This window comes from Sinohyriopsis cumingii, chromosome 13 (assembly GCF_028554795.1).
Source record: "Sinohyriopsis cumingii isolate HCF-2022 chromosome 13, ASM2855479v2, whole genome shotgun sequence".
Taxonomy (NCBI): Eukaryota; Metazoa; Mollusca; class Bivalvia; order Unionida; family Unionidae; genus Sinohyriopsis; species Sinohyriopsis cumingii.
Window position 1 is genome coordinate 67,245,607 of NC_142973.1, and position 23,309 is coordinate 67,268,915.

Consider the following 23,309-nt stretch of genomic DNA (forward strand, 5'->3'; position numbering starts at 1 on the left):
GAGTCAATGTTAGTTTCAACTACATGAAATTCTATCAAAGCAATATTACAATGAAGCCTGGAAATATGAATAGCAGCTAATCTTATTTATTATCAAATCCAAATGAATGTCTCCATCCCAGTCCTTTCACTTTTTCTAAACCATTCTACTTCAATGTCAATACAAGCATTTTCTGGTTTCAGTGATGTACAGATGAGACACTTCATTGTACCCTATTTCCTCATGTATAATATGAGGGAGCCATGCTGACTCAGTTGGTATAGCATCAGAAATCCAAGGGTAATGAGTCTGATATCTTCCCATAATAGCCTGGGTTGAATGCCCTTGTGTGTCCATTGGAAAAGCACTTAGCTGCCATTTTCTTGGCATCATATAACCAAACATGTGTTAAAGAGGCTGTTAAAAACAAACCACAACATCATGTACTATTTGTGCCCAACTGCAAGCAATGTCATTTCCAATAATCTCTCTCATGTTCCACAAAATGTTATGATGAGGAAACCATAAAAAGGAATCTTTTAGTTATGTATTTGAATGCAGATGAAACATTGTTACCCAACAAAAAATGGGCTTACCTCTTTAGACACATAAAATGAAAAAAATCTAAAAAGAATGTGATTCAACCAGTTCATCACTTTTCTTTTGTTGTTTCCAAAATATATTTCCCTATCATGATTATGCAGTATTTCTTGTGAAGTAAAGTCATATCTGACAGAGTATGCAGGACTGACATAAATTTTTTTTTTACCTCAAGTCACAAACATTCTAAAAGATGTTACTGTCTTTCATGAGAAATACTGGCAACCAATTTAGCAAATGTTAAAAATATAACAAAAGAAAAGTAAAAAATTTGTAATTTTATTACATCTTGATATAATAAAAGAGAGATCTGAATTTTCATTTGACAGCTAAATATTTAGCTAGATTGCACATTCAAGATCTCACTCAAATAATAGCTATAAAATATAATAAGATATATACCAAAATGTGGTGTTCAAGAACAAACAAATGAACATCAGACATACTCTCTGTCTTTAACACTCCACCATAGAAAAACACATGAATGTCAGTACCATTCAAACTGAATATAAGACAATGTAGCATAATGAATTCAGAACTTTTGTTGATTTCATGGTGAAGGTTAAATATCCATGAATTTCAAGACCCAAATAACAAATAAAAATAATCTTCTGTGGAAACAGTAGAACCTCATCTCCAATCAACAAATTTTAGTACAGTGAATATTTAATTGTTTTGAAAATTATAGAAAATGAAAATGATTGAATTCACAGAATGTCTCAGAACTTGTTATGTAGTTGGTTTTATGGTCTACCTACAAGAAGTATTTGACTGGTTCTACGGTTTACCTACAAGACGCCTATTATTTGACTGGTTCTATGGTTTACCAACAAGAAGTATTAGACTGGTTCTATGGTTTACCCTACAAAATGCTTGTTATTTGACTGGTTTTATGGTTTACCTACAAGTAACTTATTTGGCTTGTTTTATGTTTTACCTACAAGAAGCCTGTTATTTGACTGTTTCATGGTTTATCTACAAGAAGCCTGTTATTTGACTGGTTTCATGGTTTACCTACAAGAACCCCGTTATTTGACTGTTTCATGGTTTATCTACAAGATTCAGTTTATTTGGTTTGTTTTATGTTTTACCTACAAGAAGCTTGATGGCTGGTTTTATGGTTTACCTACAAGAAGCCTGTTATTTGACTGGTTTCATGGTTTACCTACAAGAAGCTCATATGGCTGGTTTTATGGTTTACCTACAAAAAGCCTGTTATTTGACTGGTTCTATGGTTTACCAACAAGAAGTATTGGACTGGTTCTATGGTTTACCCTACAAAATGCTTGTTATTTGACTGGTTTTATGGTTTACCTACAAGTAACTTATTTGGCTTGTTTTATGTTTTACCTAAAAGAAGCCTGTTATTTGACTGTTTCATGGTTTATCTACAAGAAGCCTGTTATTTGGCTTGTTTTATGGTTTACCTACAAGAAGCCTGTTATTTGACTGGTTTCATGGTTTACCTACAAGAAGCTCATATGGCTGGTTTTATGGTTTACCTACAAGAAGCCTGTTATTTGACTGGTTTCATGGTTTACCTACAAGAAACTCATATGGCTGGTTTTATGGTTTACCTATAAGAAGCCTGTTATTTGACTGGTTTCATGGTTTACCTACAAGAAGCTTAATGGCTGGTTTTATGGTTTACCTACAAGAAACCTGTTATTTGACTAATTCTATGGTTTGCTTACAAGATGCATCATCTTGTGAAATTCAGTATCATATAAAAATGTAAATTAGTATAGCTGTGAGTCCATGTTATTATTAAATTTATGCAAAACTAAAGCAAATAGAAGTTAAACAAAAAAATGAAGTACATGTATGTGTATTAATATCTATTCTTGCATTGGCACAATTAGCAGTTACAAAACAAATGAACCACATTACTTAAAAAAGTTCCTTGCATCTAAAGCATGCACATATAGAAGAATTTCAGAAACCTGAAGTGCGGGAGGCAATATTTTAGGTCTGAGTTAAACTGTTGTTTAAACTTTTGAGGTTGTAATCTAGATGATGCATCACAACAGCTAAATGAGCAAGTCAGTTTCAGTGATGTTGTGGATTCAAAGGACTTTATAAAACTTAAGTATAGGGACATCATTCTAGTAGAGCCAAATGTTACACATCCTCACCTGGAGTTGGTGGTTCTTGAAAATCTGGGATCTCCTCCTCCTTTTCCTCCTCCTTTACCTCTTCTTCCTTCATCTGAGGTTCTTGTTCATCCTGCTTCTTCATCAGGCAAACATGAATATATTACAATGTGAGCTTACTATAAAAACATGTATTTCCTAGTCGAATCACTTTGTTCTCTCACTCTTTGATATGGTTTAATGGGACCAACAAGTGTGCAACATTGTAAGCAAGGTTGGATTACATGAATGAATGTTACAGAAAACTGTGTTATATGGGGTATGTTATACACTAAACCATCAGAAATACAATATGTTACAATTTACACTCATCAGCCCAGTAATAAAAATCAAGTCAAATGAATTGAATAGCTATGAGAGAAATGGATTTAACATACTGAATGGGACTCATGACTATAAACAAGTTATATTTAATGATATACTGAGCTACATGAATTGATGCAATACAAAAACCAAATAGATAAATGTATCTCCTGATTCAAAATTTTGTAAATATCAAGAAATAATATTTAATAAGACTGTTATCTCTAAAATAACAATAAAAATGGTTGCAGGATGATATTATTTTAAATCTCTTTGACACATTCATTCATCTCTGTATCTCCTTAATTTAATTATCTTGATTAATGTCTTTCAATTTATATGTTAACATCTATTTCCTGACATTATTGTTGTCTACTTCATTCTTTCTGTTCCCATCTGCCCCTGCTTTTCTATTGGTATGTTACTTCTTTGTCTCTCCCTCATTTACTCACACTCTTCCTCAGAAATTAACAAAAAAAGACAAAAGCCATCTGAAGAATACATCTCACCAGCTACTTAAAGACTCCTGCTAAAAGTACCCTATGTCCTATTTATGTTACAACTTACTAAATATAATCACTTATAAATCAAGGCAAACTACAAACAACAAGGATCCTGATCTACTGTAGCACAATGTGCCTGCAGATTAGGGTATATGTTGTTTGTTCTACTGATTACTCTTAACAAACTGCACAGACCCAGATCTGCTGGTGCATTATGCAATGGCAGATCTAGATCTATGCAGTTTGCAGTTAGAATCATCTTATAAGCAAGTATATATGGTATTTTCCATGGTGACAAAAAATACTGAATGCAGAAATATTTTAAGTATTTAAAGATACCTTGACATGGCTTGTTTGACATGTGTACAGTTTGGTTTCAAAATCTGGTGGCCTAAGTGGTTAGAGCATCTGCCTCAGATGTGGGAGGTTGCAGGTTTGAACCCCAGCTGAGTCTTACCAAAGACTTTTAAAAATGGTACCAACATTTGCCTTGCTTGGTGCTCAGCATTAAAAGGTTAATGCTAGGACTGGTTGGCCTGGTGTCAGAATAATGTGACTGGGTGATACATGATCCTACATGTCTGCAGCAAGGATGCCCCAGTACTAGACATCACTATAAACTACCACACTGTAGACATCATAGAAATATGACTGAAAATTTATTAAAGCTATGTTAAAAATCCAAATCACACACACACCTATATATTCATACATTATATACTTAAGTGTGACTTACTGCAAATTAATTGTTATATTTTTTCATTACTATATTTTCACATGTGAAAAATACATCCTTATATTTTTTCACATGTGAAAAATATATCCTTATATAATGTTGCTGCAGGTACAACTTATATGGTCACACACAATCAAGTGTTGAATGGCATGATGGGAAATCTTATATTTCAGAGAGAGACAGAGAGAAAGATATCTTTGATATAGATATTTGACCAGGTGCCATTAGCATTGGCTCTGAAGTTATCTCCCCTTATTTCCTTGACAACATCAATAAATCCACTATGATGCATTGTTGAATTGGACTTGCATTGTTCTTAGATAGGGTCACAGTTTACAAAATGACAAAAATGTAATTTACTGTGACAGATTAGGTCAACCTAATCCTACCACTTTCTTAGGTTATGTATATTTATACAATCAAGCTATAAAAGTGAGGTGAATTTATGAAAAGGGGGTGGGGGAGGCGTGTTGTGATGAAAAGCGGGTAAAATATTCCAAATATTTATTCTGGAGCAAGTTTGGTACATAATAGAAGAACATTTTCTTTTCCAATGATATTTTAAGTCATGGCTCTGCCACTCATTAAAATATCACATTTTTGGTACCACATTATAAAATATAACTGGTTTTAATGTAGGAAAAGAAAATATCTCCCCTCTCTCTCTGTCTCTGTCTCTGTCTCTGTCTCTCTCTTTATGTATATATACATATATGCACAACAAGTATCACTGAGATATATGCAGGGCATTTAAAAAGTTCTGAATATTTTGTTTCATTTGTTTTTACCTATCAATAAATTTACTGCAAAATAACACTGTGAAATGATACACAGCTTTGCGTGCAGACACATGTGTGTGATGTAACATATACAAATGACAGTGACCTAAAATATCATAATATGCACCAATTTTCACAATAATCCATCAAAAACTGAAAGACTAAAACATATACTCACTTATAAGTCATGTCCTACTGCAAACTGCACAGACCCAGATGTGCCAGTGCATTATGCACCAGCAGATCTGGGTCTGTGCAGTTTGATAGGAGTAATCAGTAAAACAAACAGCATAGACCCAGATCTGCAGATGCATTATGCTACAGCAGATCAGTATTTTTGTTGTTTGCAGTTTGACTCACCTTATAAGTGAGTATATATGGTAGTTGCACTGACCAGGTTCTATTACATCACATTAAGTTAATGTTCAAAACAAAAAGATCAATAACTCTATAAAAAAAATTCAGGAACAAAATGATTGGTCAATTCAATATGCACATGACAATATTATTTACCAAGTTTCATGTCAATAGATCAAACACTAGGGGCTGTGTTGCACGATGAGATTGTGTCATACACTGTATCTTGTTTCACGACAAGAAATGCAATAACTCTAACAAAAGTTGTTGAGGAACAGTATGATTTATTGATATGTAAATCATCTGGTGATGACCTTAATATTTGCCAAGTTTCAAAGTGATCCACCAAAACTGCAGGTCCTGGATTAGTTGTACCTAATGATATTGAGTCATACAATACCACAAAACAAAAAGAGCAATAACTATAACAATAATTACATGAGCAAGATCATACACTACTACACGACAAAAAGGGCAATAACTCTAACAACAATTGCAGCAAGGTCATACACTACTACATGAAAAAAAAGGGCAAGAACTCCCGAAAAAAATCTATGAGCAAAGTGACTTGTAGATATGTGCATTTTCAGGTGATGACCATAATATTTAACACATTTTATGACAACCCAGCAAAGAGTCATTATGAGTTGTGCTAAAAAGATTGTGTCTCAAATGGAAGGATAGACAGACAGCTAGAAGGATATGATGATTATTATATATCCCTGACTTAGTAGTGTATACAAATTAAAATTTAATTTCCTGAACAGATGAATTAAATATATCTCCTCTGTGGGAATATATTTTGTACATTAAAAAAGTGTTGGATGAATGGCAGTCGAATACAAGAACTAGATTGTATCTTCATTTTTTCTCTCTACTGATGTTTTTTTGCAGGATATCGTAGCTTTTTTATAATAACTTCTCACAACTTGGTTTATGCAATCTTGTAAGTCATTGTATTTCATGAAAACTTAAAACTGGATTATTTCGGGTTTCGTAGTTAAAAATCTTACATTCACTTCTGGGTAGGTAGGTAAAATATAATCAGCTACCAATTTTTCTGGAATGGAATTTCAACTAGGTAGTTTTATTACATACACTAGAAAAGTCATTTTGTAAACAACACATTTAACATAATATCATTTTAAATATAAGTGTCACTTGTGTGGCTTGCATCTCATTTTCCAGCATTATTCCCTATGCAGAGTATTATGACTCCATGGTCTTAAACTAAGTAACAGAGAAGAGTGAAATCCAACAGGTTTTGAAAATTTCAAGAAATAATTTATTTCTATGAATACAAACTGAAAGTTTAAAAGTAACTTTCAGTATTTTGAATTAAATTCCCAAATATTCCTAAAAGTTCTATTACATGTTCAAATGTATAGAGTTCCAAATGAATTCCAGTGGTGTTCCAAAAATGATTTTCAATATTGAATGCACTGATATACCAATATGCCTGGAAGGTGGTGAGGTGCTAACAGTCTAGCTGTATTATAATATAATAAAATCCAAAATGTCACTTAATGAATTCACAGTAGTTCCAAAATAGTAATCTAGAACAAGATTTATTAATGAGCACTCTGTAAATCCTGTGAATAATTTAAATCAATAAATCCCCTCAAATTAAAAAGGAACACAAATAAATAACTGATTCCATCTCAGATGTTAAGACTGGAATAAAGAATTTCTGTCTACATGTACTTCACCCTTATATAAAAATCTAAGTCACAATATGTTGACCAGGAGGAGGGTCATTTTCCCATCAAATTCTCAAGATCAATTCCAGGGTTCAAATGCCACATAAACATTTTTACCTCCAAGTAATAATAATCTTAATATATAATCTAAAATCACAGACAAGAATCAGCTATGTAATATGTTTTTATAAAAAAGGACATTAGTCAGTAAGCCCATCTTACCATCACTCACAGACAAAGGTAAATCACAATACAAATTAAATAGACACGACACATGTCAGATGTGTTCTGTTCTCTAGGAAATTACTTATATACAAGTAAACTTGAAACTGTCAGATTATTTTTTTCTTCAGTGTACTAAATTTTGCATAAAACCATATCATGATTCGCAAACACATACAAACTGTGCATGTAAGATGAAGCAGACTTAGCAAGAAACACCAAGGAAACATTATGAGAAAAGTTGTATCAATAGATAGTGATAGGTGAAAACCTTAAAGGACACTGGACATGGAAATACAATAAAAGCACTAGGAAGAGAGATCACACAGTGCAGTCTGTCTGTAGCTGTGCTAATTCAGGTGTACCAAATGTGCAGAAACATGAATACTGTAACTGGCTTACATTATCTACTAATAACAAACTATAAATCCCACACCAACCTGAAATGTATTTTTGGCATATACTCAGTCAAATTTTAGTAAATCTGTACCATTCCTTATACAACTTTCATACTACAGTAGTCCCCTTCTTGAAAGGCTCCCCTGACCAGCAGCCACCCACTCCTTACGGCCAGAATCCATTGGCACCAACGAGTTTGTGTTAAAAAATACCTCTCACGAAAAGGCCACCCAGCTAACACAACCAGTGGCCAGCATATTATTAGATATTAACGTCTGTTAAGTAATCCAATTTCTGTTTCCCAATGTCAGGTTTTCGTTACTGAAAGAAGTGTTGACTGAAGTACATGTACCACTAAGGTTAATATTATATCATGTACGCCTCGCGAGAAGCCACATTTATTCCATAAAGCTGAGAAAGACTCCAATTTTAATCCATACAAAAGGGTAAGTACATGTAATCCAATTAGCCTTACTGCTGTGTTATCATAAGATGTCCGATTTAGTCACTGATAATTGTTAAGATTACAATTATTGAACAGTAGTAACAGCTGAGAAGTGGCAGTATTGATGTACATTACACAAGTCAGCAGGAAAATGGTTTGATAGCCTTTATGGCTTCCCTTAGTAAGATGTTCAGCTTGTTCACTTTGATAATTAGTGGCTATTACAACTGACAATAATTGTCAAAATTACAAATCGTAACAGTCGCGAGGTCAAATCTGCATGATGTTAATGGTACATATTGAAGCCATTTTGGCTACCCTCACTTAGTGTAAAGAAATGTATAAAAATAATAGGGTACCAGACTGTGACTAACGAATCACGTGACAAGATCACTTCCTTTAAAAACACACAGCGATTTGTTTAGATGCATAAAAAATTGTTTTATCAGTATTGTAGTTGGCAACATGAATAACTTACTGCAAAAAGATCAACATGTCATCGAGGAAAAGAAAAACTCTTGGTTTAGAGGAGAAAATGAAAGTAATTCAACTGACCGAGGGGGGAGGATAGAGGATCCTTGCAGAAAACGCATGTCAGAAAGACTCAGATAAACAATATCATTAAAGATAAGGAAACAATTCTGCAGAAGTGGGAAGGTGAAATGGATGGAGAAAGAAAGATTGTTTGAGCCAAAAGATGTTTGTATCCTGATTTGAATTACAAAAAGCAACAATTTTGTCAGTTGAATTGGGATATGACGACTTTACCACAAGTAACAGATGGTTGCACAGATTTCAAGTGCGACACAATATTAAGTGTTCAGTCCTTAGTGGAGATTCAGCTGATGATAATAATGAAGTTGTCGATGATTGGACTAAACGATATATGCAGGGGATATGACAGCAAGGATATTTTTAATTGTGACGAGACTGGTTTGGTTTTTAGACTGTTACCAACAAAGTGACAGATGATGTGATCTGTAACATAATTATAAAGACAGTTTTAAAACTATATCAATGATTATTCATAACATTCTTTTGAAAATGATGAAACAGTTTGTTTTACATTTATTTCACAACACACATGTGGTTTTTTAATGAAAATATTAAATGTTTTAGAATTAAATGTACTTGTGACTTTCTTCATATGTATTTACTATTCGCATTTGTCATCCCCCTCTAGAAAGGCCACCCTCATTATAAGGCCACTTCCCTGCTGCAATAGGGGTGGCCTTATAAGAGGGGGACTACTGTATATATACTCGCTTATAAACCAAGTTCAACTGCAAACTGCACAGACCAAGATCTGCCATTGCATAATGCACTGGCTGATCTGGGTCTGTGCAGTTTGTTAGGAGCAATCAGTTGAACAAACAACATAGACCCTAATCTGCAGGCACATTATGCTATGGCAGATCAGGATCATTGTTGTTTGCAGTTTGACTCTTCTTATAAGTGAGAACATGTAGTTTTTAACCTATTTTTGCAGCTACACAAGAACCCACCAGCCATCTTGCTTACAGAACTTAGAATACATATTCAAGATAAGATGTGCTGACTTGGCACATTGTAAACTTAATAAGGTTACAGAATCTTCATAAAGCTTCAAATTCAGTGAGAAAGTGACTTGTTTTATGTTAATAAATACATACCTCTGTGTTTTCTGCTTCAGTACCTTCTTCCCCTTCCACTCCCTCTCCCTCCTTTTTCTCCCCTTCATCCTCCTTATTCTCCTCCTCTTTATCCTCCTTCACTGTCTCCAGAACTGGCTCTAATATGACTGGATAGAATAAATAAGTGGAACAAATAAGCACTTCATAATTATCTTGTTTTTAAATAAGGCAAAGCTCCCCCCCCCATGCTTCTCTTTAAATGCTGTGCTGATCCAACCTTTTGTTGAAACTACTAGAGAATACTATTGCAGATAGGCCAATAAATCATGTACACTGCAATATGTCATGTTTTTCCAGAATACCAGACAACAAGAGTTGACAAAATGTTCTGTGAGATCTAAGTCAATTCTGTGAGATCTGATTAAATTCTGTAAAATTTGAGTAAATTCTGTGAGATTTGAGTAAAAATCATTACAGAAATTATGATCTTTGTATAACTTTATGGCAACATATAATGGAACTATTTATATGGTAAGATATTTTAGCTCAAAATATCACATCTGAAAAACAAATCTTGGCAAAAGAAATTCATTATTCTGTGAGGTATAGAGTCACGGTAGTGAGCTTGTAAGTCAGTCAAAAATTCCAAGAAATTTTTCCAGACAATGTGAGTTATAACTGCTTTGCCATGGATATTATTACTTATGGCACAAGATCGTCATTCCCAACTAATTTGTTGGACGTGCAGTAACAGTTCTCTTTAGCTTGCTAATCATCCATCCATCAATCTATCTAATTAGAGAGGTTAGACAGATATAGATGTACAGATATGTGTGTGATTTGGATTTTTAAAGTAGCTTTAGCGATTTTTCAGTCATATCGCTACAATGTCTGCTGTGTAGCAGTTTATAATGATGTTTAGCATAGGACATCATGCCACAGAGATATACAGATATAAAGTATACATATTTTATGAAATACATCTAATTAGATAGGTTAGACAGATGTAGCTATATAGATATATAGATAACAATTAAATGTATTTTAAAAAATACATAATATGATTGTGGAGAAACATGTCAGATCATTTTAGAAGGAATAGTGACTGATCTTTTCTGAATATACATGTAAATCACTCTTGATGTCTCAGTCTTTCCATGGATGGTCTTCAGTCATTGCTTGTTCAAGTAATGTCAAAGAGCTCCTCCATGGTGGACATGCCATTAGTGACAGAGGTAATAAACTGATTCAATCAACACGAAGTATATCATTCATGTAACCAAATATCATTATTTATATAACCGGTCAATGACAATGATAACATAAGCTTCAGACTCCAGAGTGGTAACAAGTTAGCCAATCAGATACAAGACTACATCACTAATAATGAGTAGATTGTGAACATATTCAAACTCATCCAATATTTTGATAATGCAAGACAGATTAACAAATTTATTCTGATCAGACATTAACTGCACTCCATGCAAGATCACATAATATGCATAAATTTCACTCATAATCTTACTCAGTCAGGAATATTGCATAATTAATATGCATCAATTGCACTCAATTTTACTCAATTTCACATAATTAATATGAATTAATTTTGCTCACAGTCTTATCATCCATGCAAGATCACATAACTAATATGCATGAATGTCACTCACAGTCTTACTCATCCATGCAAGATCACATAATTATTATGCATAAATTTCACTCATAATCTTACTCATCCATGCAAGATCACATAATTAATATGCATGAATTTCACTCACAGTCTTACTCATCCATGCAAGATCACATAATATGCATGAATTTCACTCAAAATCTTACTCATCCAAGATGCATGGAGCTCGAACTTTATCGAACCATCCAAGATCTTGATGATATAAACCCACAACTCAAGTTTGATCAAAATAGGAAATACAGCCTCCAGACTAGTAACAGCCTCAGCTAATTAGATGCAAGACCACATCAACAGCATGCATGAATCTCACTTATTACCAAACTCATCTGAGATCTTAATGATAGAAACATATATTCCAAGATTGATCAAAATCAGATCAGAAATATGGCCTCAAGATTGGTGACAAGATCAGCCAATCAAAAGCAAGATCACCTAATTAATAATGCATGGATTTCACTGTTACTGAATTTGTCTGAGAGTCTGATTATATACCGGTAAACCTTATTGCAAATTTGACTGAATTTTATCAGACATACAGATGCAATTATTTTTTTATTATTAACTGATGTAGTGTGCATGACAGTTAATGCATACTGGACACAAGGTTATACTTTAAATTAGTTTTATAGCTGGGTGACCTAAAATTGCTATTAATACTAACCTTCCTTCTTCTTTAGTCTTGGATAGTAACTCTTGCATTTGTCGGAGTAGTGGTCATATTTTGTGAACAGCACACGATATGCACAGTCTGAGAGGGACAAAACTTTAGGGATCTCAAAACTGAAACCCTTCTCTGTGAATTCAAAAGTCTTGATCCTGAAATAGCATTGTATATTTATTTTGTGCGCTTCACCTTTGTTCATGAGTGAGGATAGAGTTCTGGTGCATACCTGCTTTTTTCTTGCTTGTAAGTTATCAATAGATGTTTATTTGGATTTGAGTTCAAGACCTAGCCTTGATTATGACATTAGAAGGTTCTAGAAATGAATTTGTTTACAGTTTGGAAACATTTTCCATCAAGATGATTGAATTTGTTCAGAAAAGGTTAATGTAACATTGGTCAAGTTGGGATGTATATATGGTTGAGATCAACAAGATTATTTATTCCTCCTTTTAATACCAATCTGGAATCGTTTACTGTTGTGTTCAGATATAATTGAGAGGAATCATTTATTTCAACTGTACATTAGAATTGCAAAGCTCACATTAACTGGCTTCTACACTAACGCAGGCCTGAGGCCACCTGATTTTCAGAAGGACCGCGACTTTTGTAAAGCTGGATGGTTCGTAAGGCCTGCTATTATAAATTGTGGGGATTCAAATTATATCTATCCCATGTTAAAGGATTGTATAAATCTTTCTTTTAGTTATGTCATTGTCAAACACAGCAAAAATCAAAAGTAAAATGAAGTTAAAACAAAGCAAAGATCATGCCTACAAAATTAAACCAAATTGCTGTTGTTTGGGCACTTACTGTAAATTGTCTTTTGGGTGTTTACTTTGTTAATCATATAAGAGCATCAAATGTTTAGGCGACTGACTTTTTGTTATGTGGTTTTGGGTGTTTGAAAAATATGAAAATTTCTTCATTTCTTGATATTGTCTCTCTGCCACCCCCACCCCCAAAACCCCAAAAACAAAAGACAAGAAACTCAAAATATAATGTGTGTACGATGAAACCAAAAGAATGTGCAAACTCCAAGATACCTGGAAGCAGGAATTTCCATGGCTAACTTACAACAAGGAGAAGAATGAGATGACATGTTTAGTTTGTTTTGTGCATGATACAATCAGGAACATTTGTAGTTGGCTAAAAAAACTTTTCAAATTGGTGCAGTCAGAACCCATGACTCATGAGAGAGCCACAAAATGAACAGCTTAAGAGAGAAAACTATGAAGGCAACCCCTGGCTCTTTTGAAGGTGAGAAGTCTTTGAAAATAATCTATGTGTCATGCTTAGAAATGATCATTTTGTTGCTAAACATGGACACCAATATACTGACTATGTGAAATTATGTGGGTTGGACAAGATTTGGAAACAGGCAGTATTGTCAGAAATTTATCAGGGCTGTTGCCAATATTCAAAGAGTCAGGACAGGGCCATATCATTTCCTCCAGTCTGTTTTTGTCAGTAATTAGTGATGTCTCCACTGATACATGTAACAATGAGGCAGAAATTGTATATGTTCTTTCAAAAAAAGCAAGGTAAATGTTATTGACTTTCATTTTATGCTATCGAATTTAAACCATTAAACCAGAAATTTAAATTACTAAACCAGAAATTTAATTTAGATCCATTCAATTTATAATATTGCAAACACTTAAACCACCAATTTAACTTTAGATCCATTCTAGTTTATTTAATTTTGTCAATTTGAATATTTAATATTTCTTCTTAGCTTTAAGCTCACTTTATTGGAATAAAAAATGTACACAAGGTATACAGTGAAACCATCAGTCATGCTATAGCAGGCCTTATGGATGGTGCATCATGATGTTGATGCTGCTGCTGATGATGATGATTATGATGATGATAATAAATACCATACTCAAGACTTGTCAGCATTACAAAACAAAGCATATAAACTGTTGATCAGTTTACTGTAAACTGTAACAAAATAACAACCTTACATGTGTGTTTTATTTTATGGTAGAGATTACACATTTTTTCAGTAAGTATAACTGTAAACGAGAAGGACCTTCTATCAGTCAGAAGGACCACCAGTTTCAAAAGCAGGAAGTCCTGGGAGCTTCCTACTTAAAAAAGTTAGTCAAACCCTGATTAATTGTTTGGACTCAAATACTATTTTGGAGTTATTGTGAATTCATTTAAAGACATTCTGGATAATATCATTGTGATACATCACTACTGTTAGTGCATCAGCTCATTCAAGGCAATTGGTACATCAGCACATTCAACACTTGGCATTCATTTTGAAAACTATACTTTTAGACATGTGTTAAAACTTTTAGGATTGCTTGGGATTTCATTCACAATACTGCAAGTTCCTCTTAAATTTTCACTTTGTTTTCTAAGGAAATTTTTACTACCCTTGTTGGTTTTGCTTTTACTGTTACTTAGTTTAAGACCATAGAGTCATAACAATATATATATATATATATATATATATATATATATATATATATATATATATATATATATATATATATATATATATATATATATATATATATATATATATAAGAGATCCTTAAATACCTGCATTTGGTGAAAATATCCAGTAAATCAAGGGTCAAGGGTTCTCACCTTCACATATTCTCAGCAACTGGTCAAAGTAGTTCGCAAATAGTTACATCAACTTGTCTTTGATTTGTTTATTCATTACAGTGCCAAATAAAACACCTTGACAATGAAGAAAGCAACAGGCCACTACTTCTAGTACACAGATTCTTTCTTTTTAAAACAATTAATAAAACGACTTTTGACTAAAATTAATTCAAAGGTGACAACATTCTTTCTTTCTTGGACAATCAAAAGGTGTGTCACCAGCTATGTGTGTTTGGTTATTATGTTGTCCCAGTAGTTTCAAGGCTCTATAGTCACAAAATAGAAGACAAAATAATAGTGAAAATGTATCTACTGGACCTTTCAAAGGCTCTACATAGAAATGACTGCCATAGGGTCAGTACTATGGTATTAACATTACATAAGTCTCTCACACTGTGTAGTTTGTGTTGCTGTGTCTCAGCACAAGATAACTCCTGAAGAAAATATATGTAAGCCCAATTAATAAAGAGATACTAGCCACAAGAAGTAACTATATCTTGGGGACTAGATCATTTTGCCCTCTGACTTTACTTAAAATGGCCATTAATTAGATGTTATGTTTTCTTGAGTTAGTATGCTGATATGTTGTCAATTAATAATTAATTTTTAAAAACAGAAGTGTGGAAATAAAATACTTTTGTTGGGTTAGATTCTAGTGTATAGTTTTCTGAATGAAAAAATTAAATTTGATCAATAACTAGTTTGAAAGGAACTGAAAGTGACACATTTCCAGTACCTTTAATAAATAGGTTTTCTTTAGGTCACAATGTTTTATATCTCCTTTGTATATTTCTATATTAAATTTCACAAGCCTTTTGCTGCCACATAAAAATAAAAATGTCCAGCAAGAGCTATAAGAATTTTAGGATCATAAATATATACGTGGAAAAACTATTCAGGACAGATGAATTACTGGTGGAATTCATAACTGAACAATAGTTTAACAGACAATAAAAAGAAAAATCCATAACTGACTTTGGAAAACTGTCTTGAAACCAAATTTTAAGACTGAATATCTATTCATATTTGGTAATGCAAAAAACAGCAGACCATACTAAGAGTTCCTGACAGTGACCGAAACCATAAGTGCAAAAATGCAGTCAAAAAGTGAGGTTCACGAACAAAAACCCAAGTTTAAATATTTTAAACTGCTTGAATATCTCTTTAACTTCCTAACTGGGACTTTTGCTGAGGTTTCCCCAAAGACAGAGGCAGACACACTTTAACTTTCCTACCTGGGATTTTTGCTGATGTTTCCCCAAAGACAGAGGCAGACACACTATAACTTTTCTACCTGGGATTTTTGCTGATGTTTCCCCAAAGACAGAGGCAACCACACTTTAACTATCCTACCTGGGATTTTTGCTGATGTTTCCCCAAAGACATAGGCAACCACACTTTAACTATCCTACCTGGGATTTTTGCTGATGTTTCCCCAAAGACAGAGGCAACCACACTTTAACTTTCCTACCTGGGATTTTTGCTGATGTTTCCCCAAAGACTGAGGCAGACACACTTTAACTTTCCTACCTGGGATTTTTGCTGAGGTTTCCCCAAAGACAGAGGCAGACATTGTCATTCTTGACCATATATTGCAGGTTGAGTGTCTCAGGGTCACACCTGTCTGTAGCCTCCTGGAGCAATTTGATAGTAGCTGCATCCAGCTTTGCCTGAATCAGCCTCTGAAGGTCCTCCTTGGTCTGTTAAAGAGTTGATAGAAAGTAATAATGACAGATGAAGGTCCTCCTTGGTCTGTTAAAGAGTTGATAGAAAGTAATAATGACAAGGTCCTCCTTGGTCTGTTAAAGGGTTGATAGAAAGTAATAATAACAAGGTCCTCCTTGATCTGTTAAAGAGTTGATAGAAATTAATAATGACAAGGTCCTCCTTGGTCTGTTAAAGAGTTGATAGAAAGTAATAATGACAGATGAAGGTCCTCCTTGGTCTGTTAAAAAGTTGATAGAAAGTAATAATGACAAGGTCCTCCTTGGTCTGTTAAAGAGTTGATAGAAAGTAATAATGACAGATGAAGGTCCTCCTTGGTCTGTTAAAGAGTTGATAGAAAGTAATAATGACAGATGAAGGTCCTCCTTGGTCTGTTAAAGAGTTGATAGAAAGTAATAATAACAAGGTCCTCCTTGGTCTGTTAAAGAGTTGATAGAAAGTAATAAAAACAAGGTCCTCCTTGGTCTGTTAAAGAGTTGATAGAAAGTAATAATGACAGATGAAGCTATTTAATCAAAGTTCTGGAAATGTATGAAGTTCAAAAGAACTAATGTTGAACTAATTCTAATGTTACTAATTATTTATATAGTATTTAGTGTAACTTTAATGTCTGTTGTTATCAATGCCATCACCATCATCACAATAAATCATAAGTCTTGCTAGGATTATCATCATTGTTTCCATGGCTATTACCATCATTGTTTCCATGGCTATTACCAGCATTGTTTCCATGGCTATTACCAGCATTGTTTTCATTATCATCATTATTACTGTTCAGTTATCCCAACTGCCATGACAAAAAACCTACTGTGGGTAAACAAAACTGGAGAAAATTATTTAAAATTAGTTATAGTTCATACATGTCAACCTCCCAGATTGGATGAGGGATATCTCTTACTTCTCTGGTCACTCACTAAAATATGTGAACCTCCCATTTTGGATGAGGGATATCTCTTGCTTCTCTGGTCACTCTCTAAAATATGTGAACCTCCCAGATTGGATGAGGGATATCTCTTGCTTCTCTGGTCACTCACTAAAATATGTGAACCTCCCAGATTGGATGAGGGATACCTCTTGCTTCTCTGGTCACTCACTAAAATATGTGAACCTCCCAGATTGGATGAGGGATAGCTCTTGCTTCTCTGGTCACTCACTAAAATATGTCAACCTCCCAGATTGGATGACGGATATCTCTTGCTTCTCTGGTCACTCACTAAAATATGTCAACCTCCCAGATTGGATGAGGGATATCTCTTGCTTCTCTGGTCACTCACTAAAATATGTGAACCTCCCATTTTGGATGAGGGATATCTCTTGCTTCTCTGGTCACTCACTAAAATATGTCAACCTCCCATTTTGGATGAGGGATATCTCTTGCTTCTCTGGTCACTCACTAAAATATGTGAACCTCCCATTTTGGATGAGGGATATCTCTTGCTTCTCTGGTCACTCACTAAAATATGTGAACCTCCCAGATTGGATGAGGGATATCTCTTGCTTCTCTGGTCACTCACTAAAATATGTGAACCTCCCATTTTGGATGAGGGATATCTCTTGCTTCTCTGGTCACTCACTAAAATATGTGAACCTCCCATTTTGGATGAGGGATATCTCTTGCTTCTCTGGTCACTCACTAAAATATGTCAACCTCCCATTTTGGATGAGGGATATCTCTTGCTTCTCTGGTCACTCACTAAAATATGTGAACCTCCCAGATTGGATGAGGGATATCTCTTGCTTCTCTGGTCACTCACTAAAATATGTGAACCTCCCATTTTGGATGAGGGATATCTCTTGCTTCTCTGGTCACTCACTAAAATATGTGAACCTCCCAGATTGGATGAGGGATATCTCTTGCTTCTCTGGTCACTCACTAAAATATGTGAACCTCCCAGATTGGATGATGGATATCTCTTGCTTCTCTGGTCACTCACTAAAATATGTGAACCTCCCATTTTGGATGAGGGATATCTCTTGCTTCTCTGGTCACTCACTAACATATCTGATGCATGCAAAATTATTATTGAAAATGTTTTGTATTGTTTTTTCCCTTTTTTTTCACACCTTGCATCCAGTTTTGTAATACTGACTGTGACCAAATGACTTTGAACTGGCTTAAGCAGGGCAAGAAGATTAAGTTGTTCATTTCAAACAGTGTGAAACAACTAAAGCCCTTTGTTTCTGTCAGCAGGGTCAGTTGGCTTCAGTGTTTGAAGTATGTCATCATGGATTATACCATATGTCAGGGGTGCACAACCTTTTTCGGCCAAAGGCCAGATTGCATTTTCTAAGACCACCTGAGGGCCTCAAACACTTATTTCTTTAATATAATTACTGTTCACAGGCCAGATTTCTGTGTTGTTTTAATTTGCTTTGAGGGCCGGACAGAACACATTTGCAGGCCAGATCTGGCACATGGGATGGGGGTTGTGGACCCCTGCTATATGTGATCTGAAACCATGCCAAAAGTACTAAATAAATTAAATTTGTATGGCTGGATTACTAAAGAATTCAATCTGCATAAAACAGGGTCAGTTTGGCTTCAGTGATTAAAGCTTTTTGTTATGTCTAAGTATGCATTATCTCTCAATGTTAAAATGCCAAAATCTAGGCATATGAAATATCACATGAAATTCAATGATTGATGGGAATTGGAATTTCAGTTGTAGGAGCCAAGTTCAAAGGACATGATATGAATTCTGCCCTTCCCATAAAACTGATTTTAAAATCTACTGTGCCAGCAAGAACGATATTGTACATCAAGCAGCTCATTAAAGAATATTAACAATGAAAACCATTATGTCATCACTAAAATCAATGTTTATGGAATCTACATGAAATGTAGATATATTTATATGTGCAGAGACATTGTTTGCCAACTGTATAGCTGAAACATAATCTCATATTTACAGTGGCAGATCATTTTTCAGATCTAGATAAAATAATGTTCCCAGACTTGCCAACATTTTCATACAAATGGATGAAAATTACTCACATAGTGATCCAAACTTAGAGTCATCAGTGGGAAAAGAAAATCTAAGACATGTGCTGCAATGCAAAATTTGTCATTCTCAATGAAAACTTCCCTCTTTTGAAGTCAAAACTCATGACCAATTTTTGCAAACATCCCAGTTTGTCCTAAGCTACCTTCTCTGTTCTGTCACATGTACCATAATGACAATTTTGGGCTTCCAGTCTTTTGAGTAAAATATTTGTTGTTGTTGTTGTTATTATAGGGTTTAATGCCATTTTTCAGTACAAGATAGGCTATACATGGTGGCCAGTATTAATGATGGAGGAAGAACCCGGGAAATCCCCGGAAAGAACCACTGACCCATGAGAAGCTACTGGCACATATCCACACTGGCCGAGCCCGAGACTCAAACCCACCCAGACAGAGGTGAGCTGGCAGTGTTCTGTGACAGAGAGCACTTTAGACCACTCAGCCACTCTGGGCCCCTAAAATATTTGTAGAAATATACACAGACAAAAGCAATTAAGAGGTTGCATATTGAATCTTGACAACCTTGCATAGCAAAAGTATCTAATTAAACATCTAGCTGACTGAAAAGTACAAATGGTGCTTCTCATATCTATAAAATTAGTGCATGCTTACATTTTATGGTGCAATTACTTAGAACTCATTAGGAATCCTGCAATAGTGCACTTTAGAATAGATTCTATATATCCCTTTATACATGCAAGCAATATACTTCAACAACTCAACATCTACAGCAATGCAGTCAATCTATCTTTCCATTAAACACTACATTCCCTTATCCCTATTCACAATTTTACACAAATCCCTTCCAATCACATCAAAGGTATAAAAAAAATCTCTTTCTGCACCATCAAGCAGACATGCAGTAATGCACAAATGGGCAAGCAATAATAAAGACCAATGACAGGATCATATAGTCTCTATCTTGTCTTCACAATGTAAGCTGAATATAATTGGTACTTACAGCTTTATACCTTGCTACATCCTGTGCACTAAGCTCAGCAGCTGATACATCTGCTAGGTTGAAATCCAACTCATTAATCAACTGAAATTTTAAAATTTGTTGGCATTATATAATCATAAAAAATTAGATGAACATAAAGAGAAAAATGTGAAACTGATAATATATTTGTTAAAAGAAATAAACTTCTAAGATCACAATGCAGCTTTCGATGAACCCGCACATACCATATGAAGGGTGTTTTTTATTATGTAAATTATGCTTTTATTAAGCCTACTTGTAAAGCAAACATTCACAAACAAGAGTCTCATGGAGGCCTGATATCACTCACCAGGTTTAACAGTTGAAAATTTCATGAAGCAGGCTTGTGTAGTGTTGCAAGAACACATTCTTTTAAAGATAATAATAAAAATAGCAAAATTAATATACAGTCCAAGATCCTGCTGATATAAACCTACATACTAAGTTTCATCAAAATTGGATGAGAAATACAGCTCTAGATATACAGTGGTAAAAGATCAGTGAACCTGATGCAAGATCATCTCATTAATAAGTGCAGATCTGATATATTATAGAACCTGTCTAAAACAATGAAAATACAATTTATTTACCAAGTAAAATCCAATCAAAATTCAGTCCTTAGAGTGGTAACAAGCTCAGTCAATCAGATACAAGATTACTTTCTATGTATTCAATTTGTAGATCTCAAACTCATCCAAAATCATTATGATTTAACAAGTCTGATCAATACTGGATCAAAAATTAATCATCATGAATAGAATACACAAAATTAATTGTTTTCAGACTAATGAATAGTGTTGGCAACAATTTTTAATTTTAATCTTCTTGAGGATGTAAAGGTAAAATTTGTGTGTACCTGTGTGATGTAATGTCATGTCTTTTCTAATATGGGCTATTATAATCACCAAAAACAAGCTAATTCCCTCAGCCATGGTATTTGTCGTAATTAAATTTCTGTGGCCCCTATTCTTGTCAGTTTATTTGCTCTGACACTGGGAACATATTTTACCTAACATACCTACCATTTTAACACATTTTACATGTGTCACTCTGATAACAGTATAACTCTGATAAGAACTGTATAATTTATGTAGTCCATTTGAAACAAATAATTGCAGATGAAGTCAAAATAAGGCAAAACTCACAAACAGGTCTAGTTCACTGTCCTTTAATACACTGTCTATATCATTACGAGTCATGTCTTCCTTTTTCAAGTTGATGTATGTATTAATCTCTCCTTGTATTGTTGGATCAGGGGAACCATCACATCTCATGTATCGTTCCCACTGAAATGAAAACAACAGTTTATACTGAACAAGTCTGTATTTACCTATCAACATATCAATATATTTGCTTATTCAATACAGTAACATGCCGATTATTAGGATTTGTTGGGGCCAGAACAATGGAATGTTCAGATTATGGACTGAATAATCAAATGAGTATTGAAATTTTGATGGAAGACATGGTGGTAGTTTTTATTATGGAGAAATCTGGATACAATAAAACTCGTTATGAGTGACCAACCCAGTAAAAAGTGGTAATTTAAGACAGGTGATCTCTCAAAACAGGTTTGTACAAATGACCAGTTTCCAAGGCCAAATTCAACACTGCTTAAAAAGGGAAAATAACCACAGTGTGCAACTGTAAATATATTGTAGTCTTTATTCATAGTTTTTTTAACAAATATTGCATGCATTCAACTAAAAATAATTTTCTATAGCTATATAGGTATACATCTGTGATAAAACTTCTTATTTATATTTGAAGATCACAGATACATACATTAGCATATTAATTGAAAAAATAACTAAGATAATATATATTTTTCCTAATTGTAAGTTAATTTCACTTCTTTCAATTACATTATATGTTTCCTGTCTGTAAGTTAACTTCACTTCTTTCAATTACATTAGACGTTTCCTCCTGTGCTAGAATTTTCTCATTGGAGGTTTTGCCATTGTTGTCAAGAGACAATATGCAAAGGATTTATTCACCCATGACATAAAGGAATTAACTCTACCAACAAAGGATGTATCACCCATGAAATAAAAGAATCAACTCAATAAACAAAGGATTTATTCACCCATGACATAAAGGAATTAACTCTGTAAACAAAGGATTTATTCACCCATGACATAAAGGAATAAACTCTGTAAACAAAGGATTTTTTCACCCATGACATAAAGGAATTAGCTATATAAACAAGGGATTTATTCACCTGTGACATAAAAGAATTAACTCTATAAACAAAGGATTTATTCACCAGTGACATAAAGGAATTAACTCTGTAAACAAAGGATTTATTCACCAGTGACATACAGGAATTAATTCTACTAACAATGGCAATAAAATCCAGAAAACAATTATCTCTTACTATGGTGCAGTATCAAAAATGAGGACAGAGACCTGAGTCACCCTTAACATTACAGATTAACTCCAAAGCAAACAATGTACTTGACTGCTATACTGAAACCCTTTAACAAGATTTCTTATTATGACATTATCATCATTGTATGGGTTGTCACAAAAAATTAAGAAACAATATAAACTTTTAAACTGATTATAAATGTCCATTCCCTTTAAAAAAAACAACATGGTAAATATCACATGGCTTCAGCAGTAAAATGGCAGTGAGAGATATGTACTTTAAATTATTTGACGTTCTGTAACAAATGGTATGATCTGAATAACCTGTACAATTTAAGAAACTGGTAGCCAGTCTGATTATGGGGTGTAGAAGTCTTTACTTTTTATATAGCTGTAGTTGCAAAGGATTAAATAAAGGACATCTGTTTATGTAGCTGTAATTGCAAAGGATTAAATAAAGGACATG

At 34.0% G+C, this 23,309-nt stretch overlaps 1 protein-coding gene across 1 annotated transcript in view; it reads right to left on the reverse strand.

Annotated features, from left to right (window-relative positions):
* LOC149785771 (dynein axonemal intermediate chain 7-like) overlaps positions 1-23,309 on the reverse strand; it is a 101,674-nt gene that overhangs the window by 41,015 nt on the left and 37,350 nt on the right. The window contains exons 5-10 of the mRNA XM_089979673.1: positions 21,619-21,759; positions 20,456-20,536; positions 16,296-16,465; positions 12,138-12,292; positions 9,829-9,956; positions 2,715-2,811 (exon numbers count right to left, since the gene is read on the reverse strand). Coding sequence (XP_089835799.1) covers positions 2,715-2,811; positions 9,829-9,956; positions 12,138-12,292; positions 16,296-16,465; positions 20,456-20,536; positions 21,619-21,759 — 772 coding nt within the window. The remainder of the gene's footprint in view (positions 1-2,714; positions 2,812-9,828; positions 9,957-12,137; positions 12,293-16,295; positions 16,466-20,455; positions 20,537-21,618; positions 21,760-23,309) is intronic.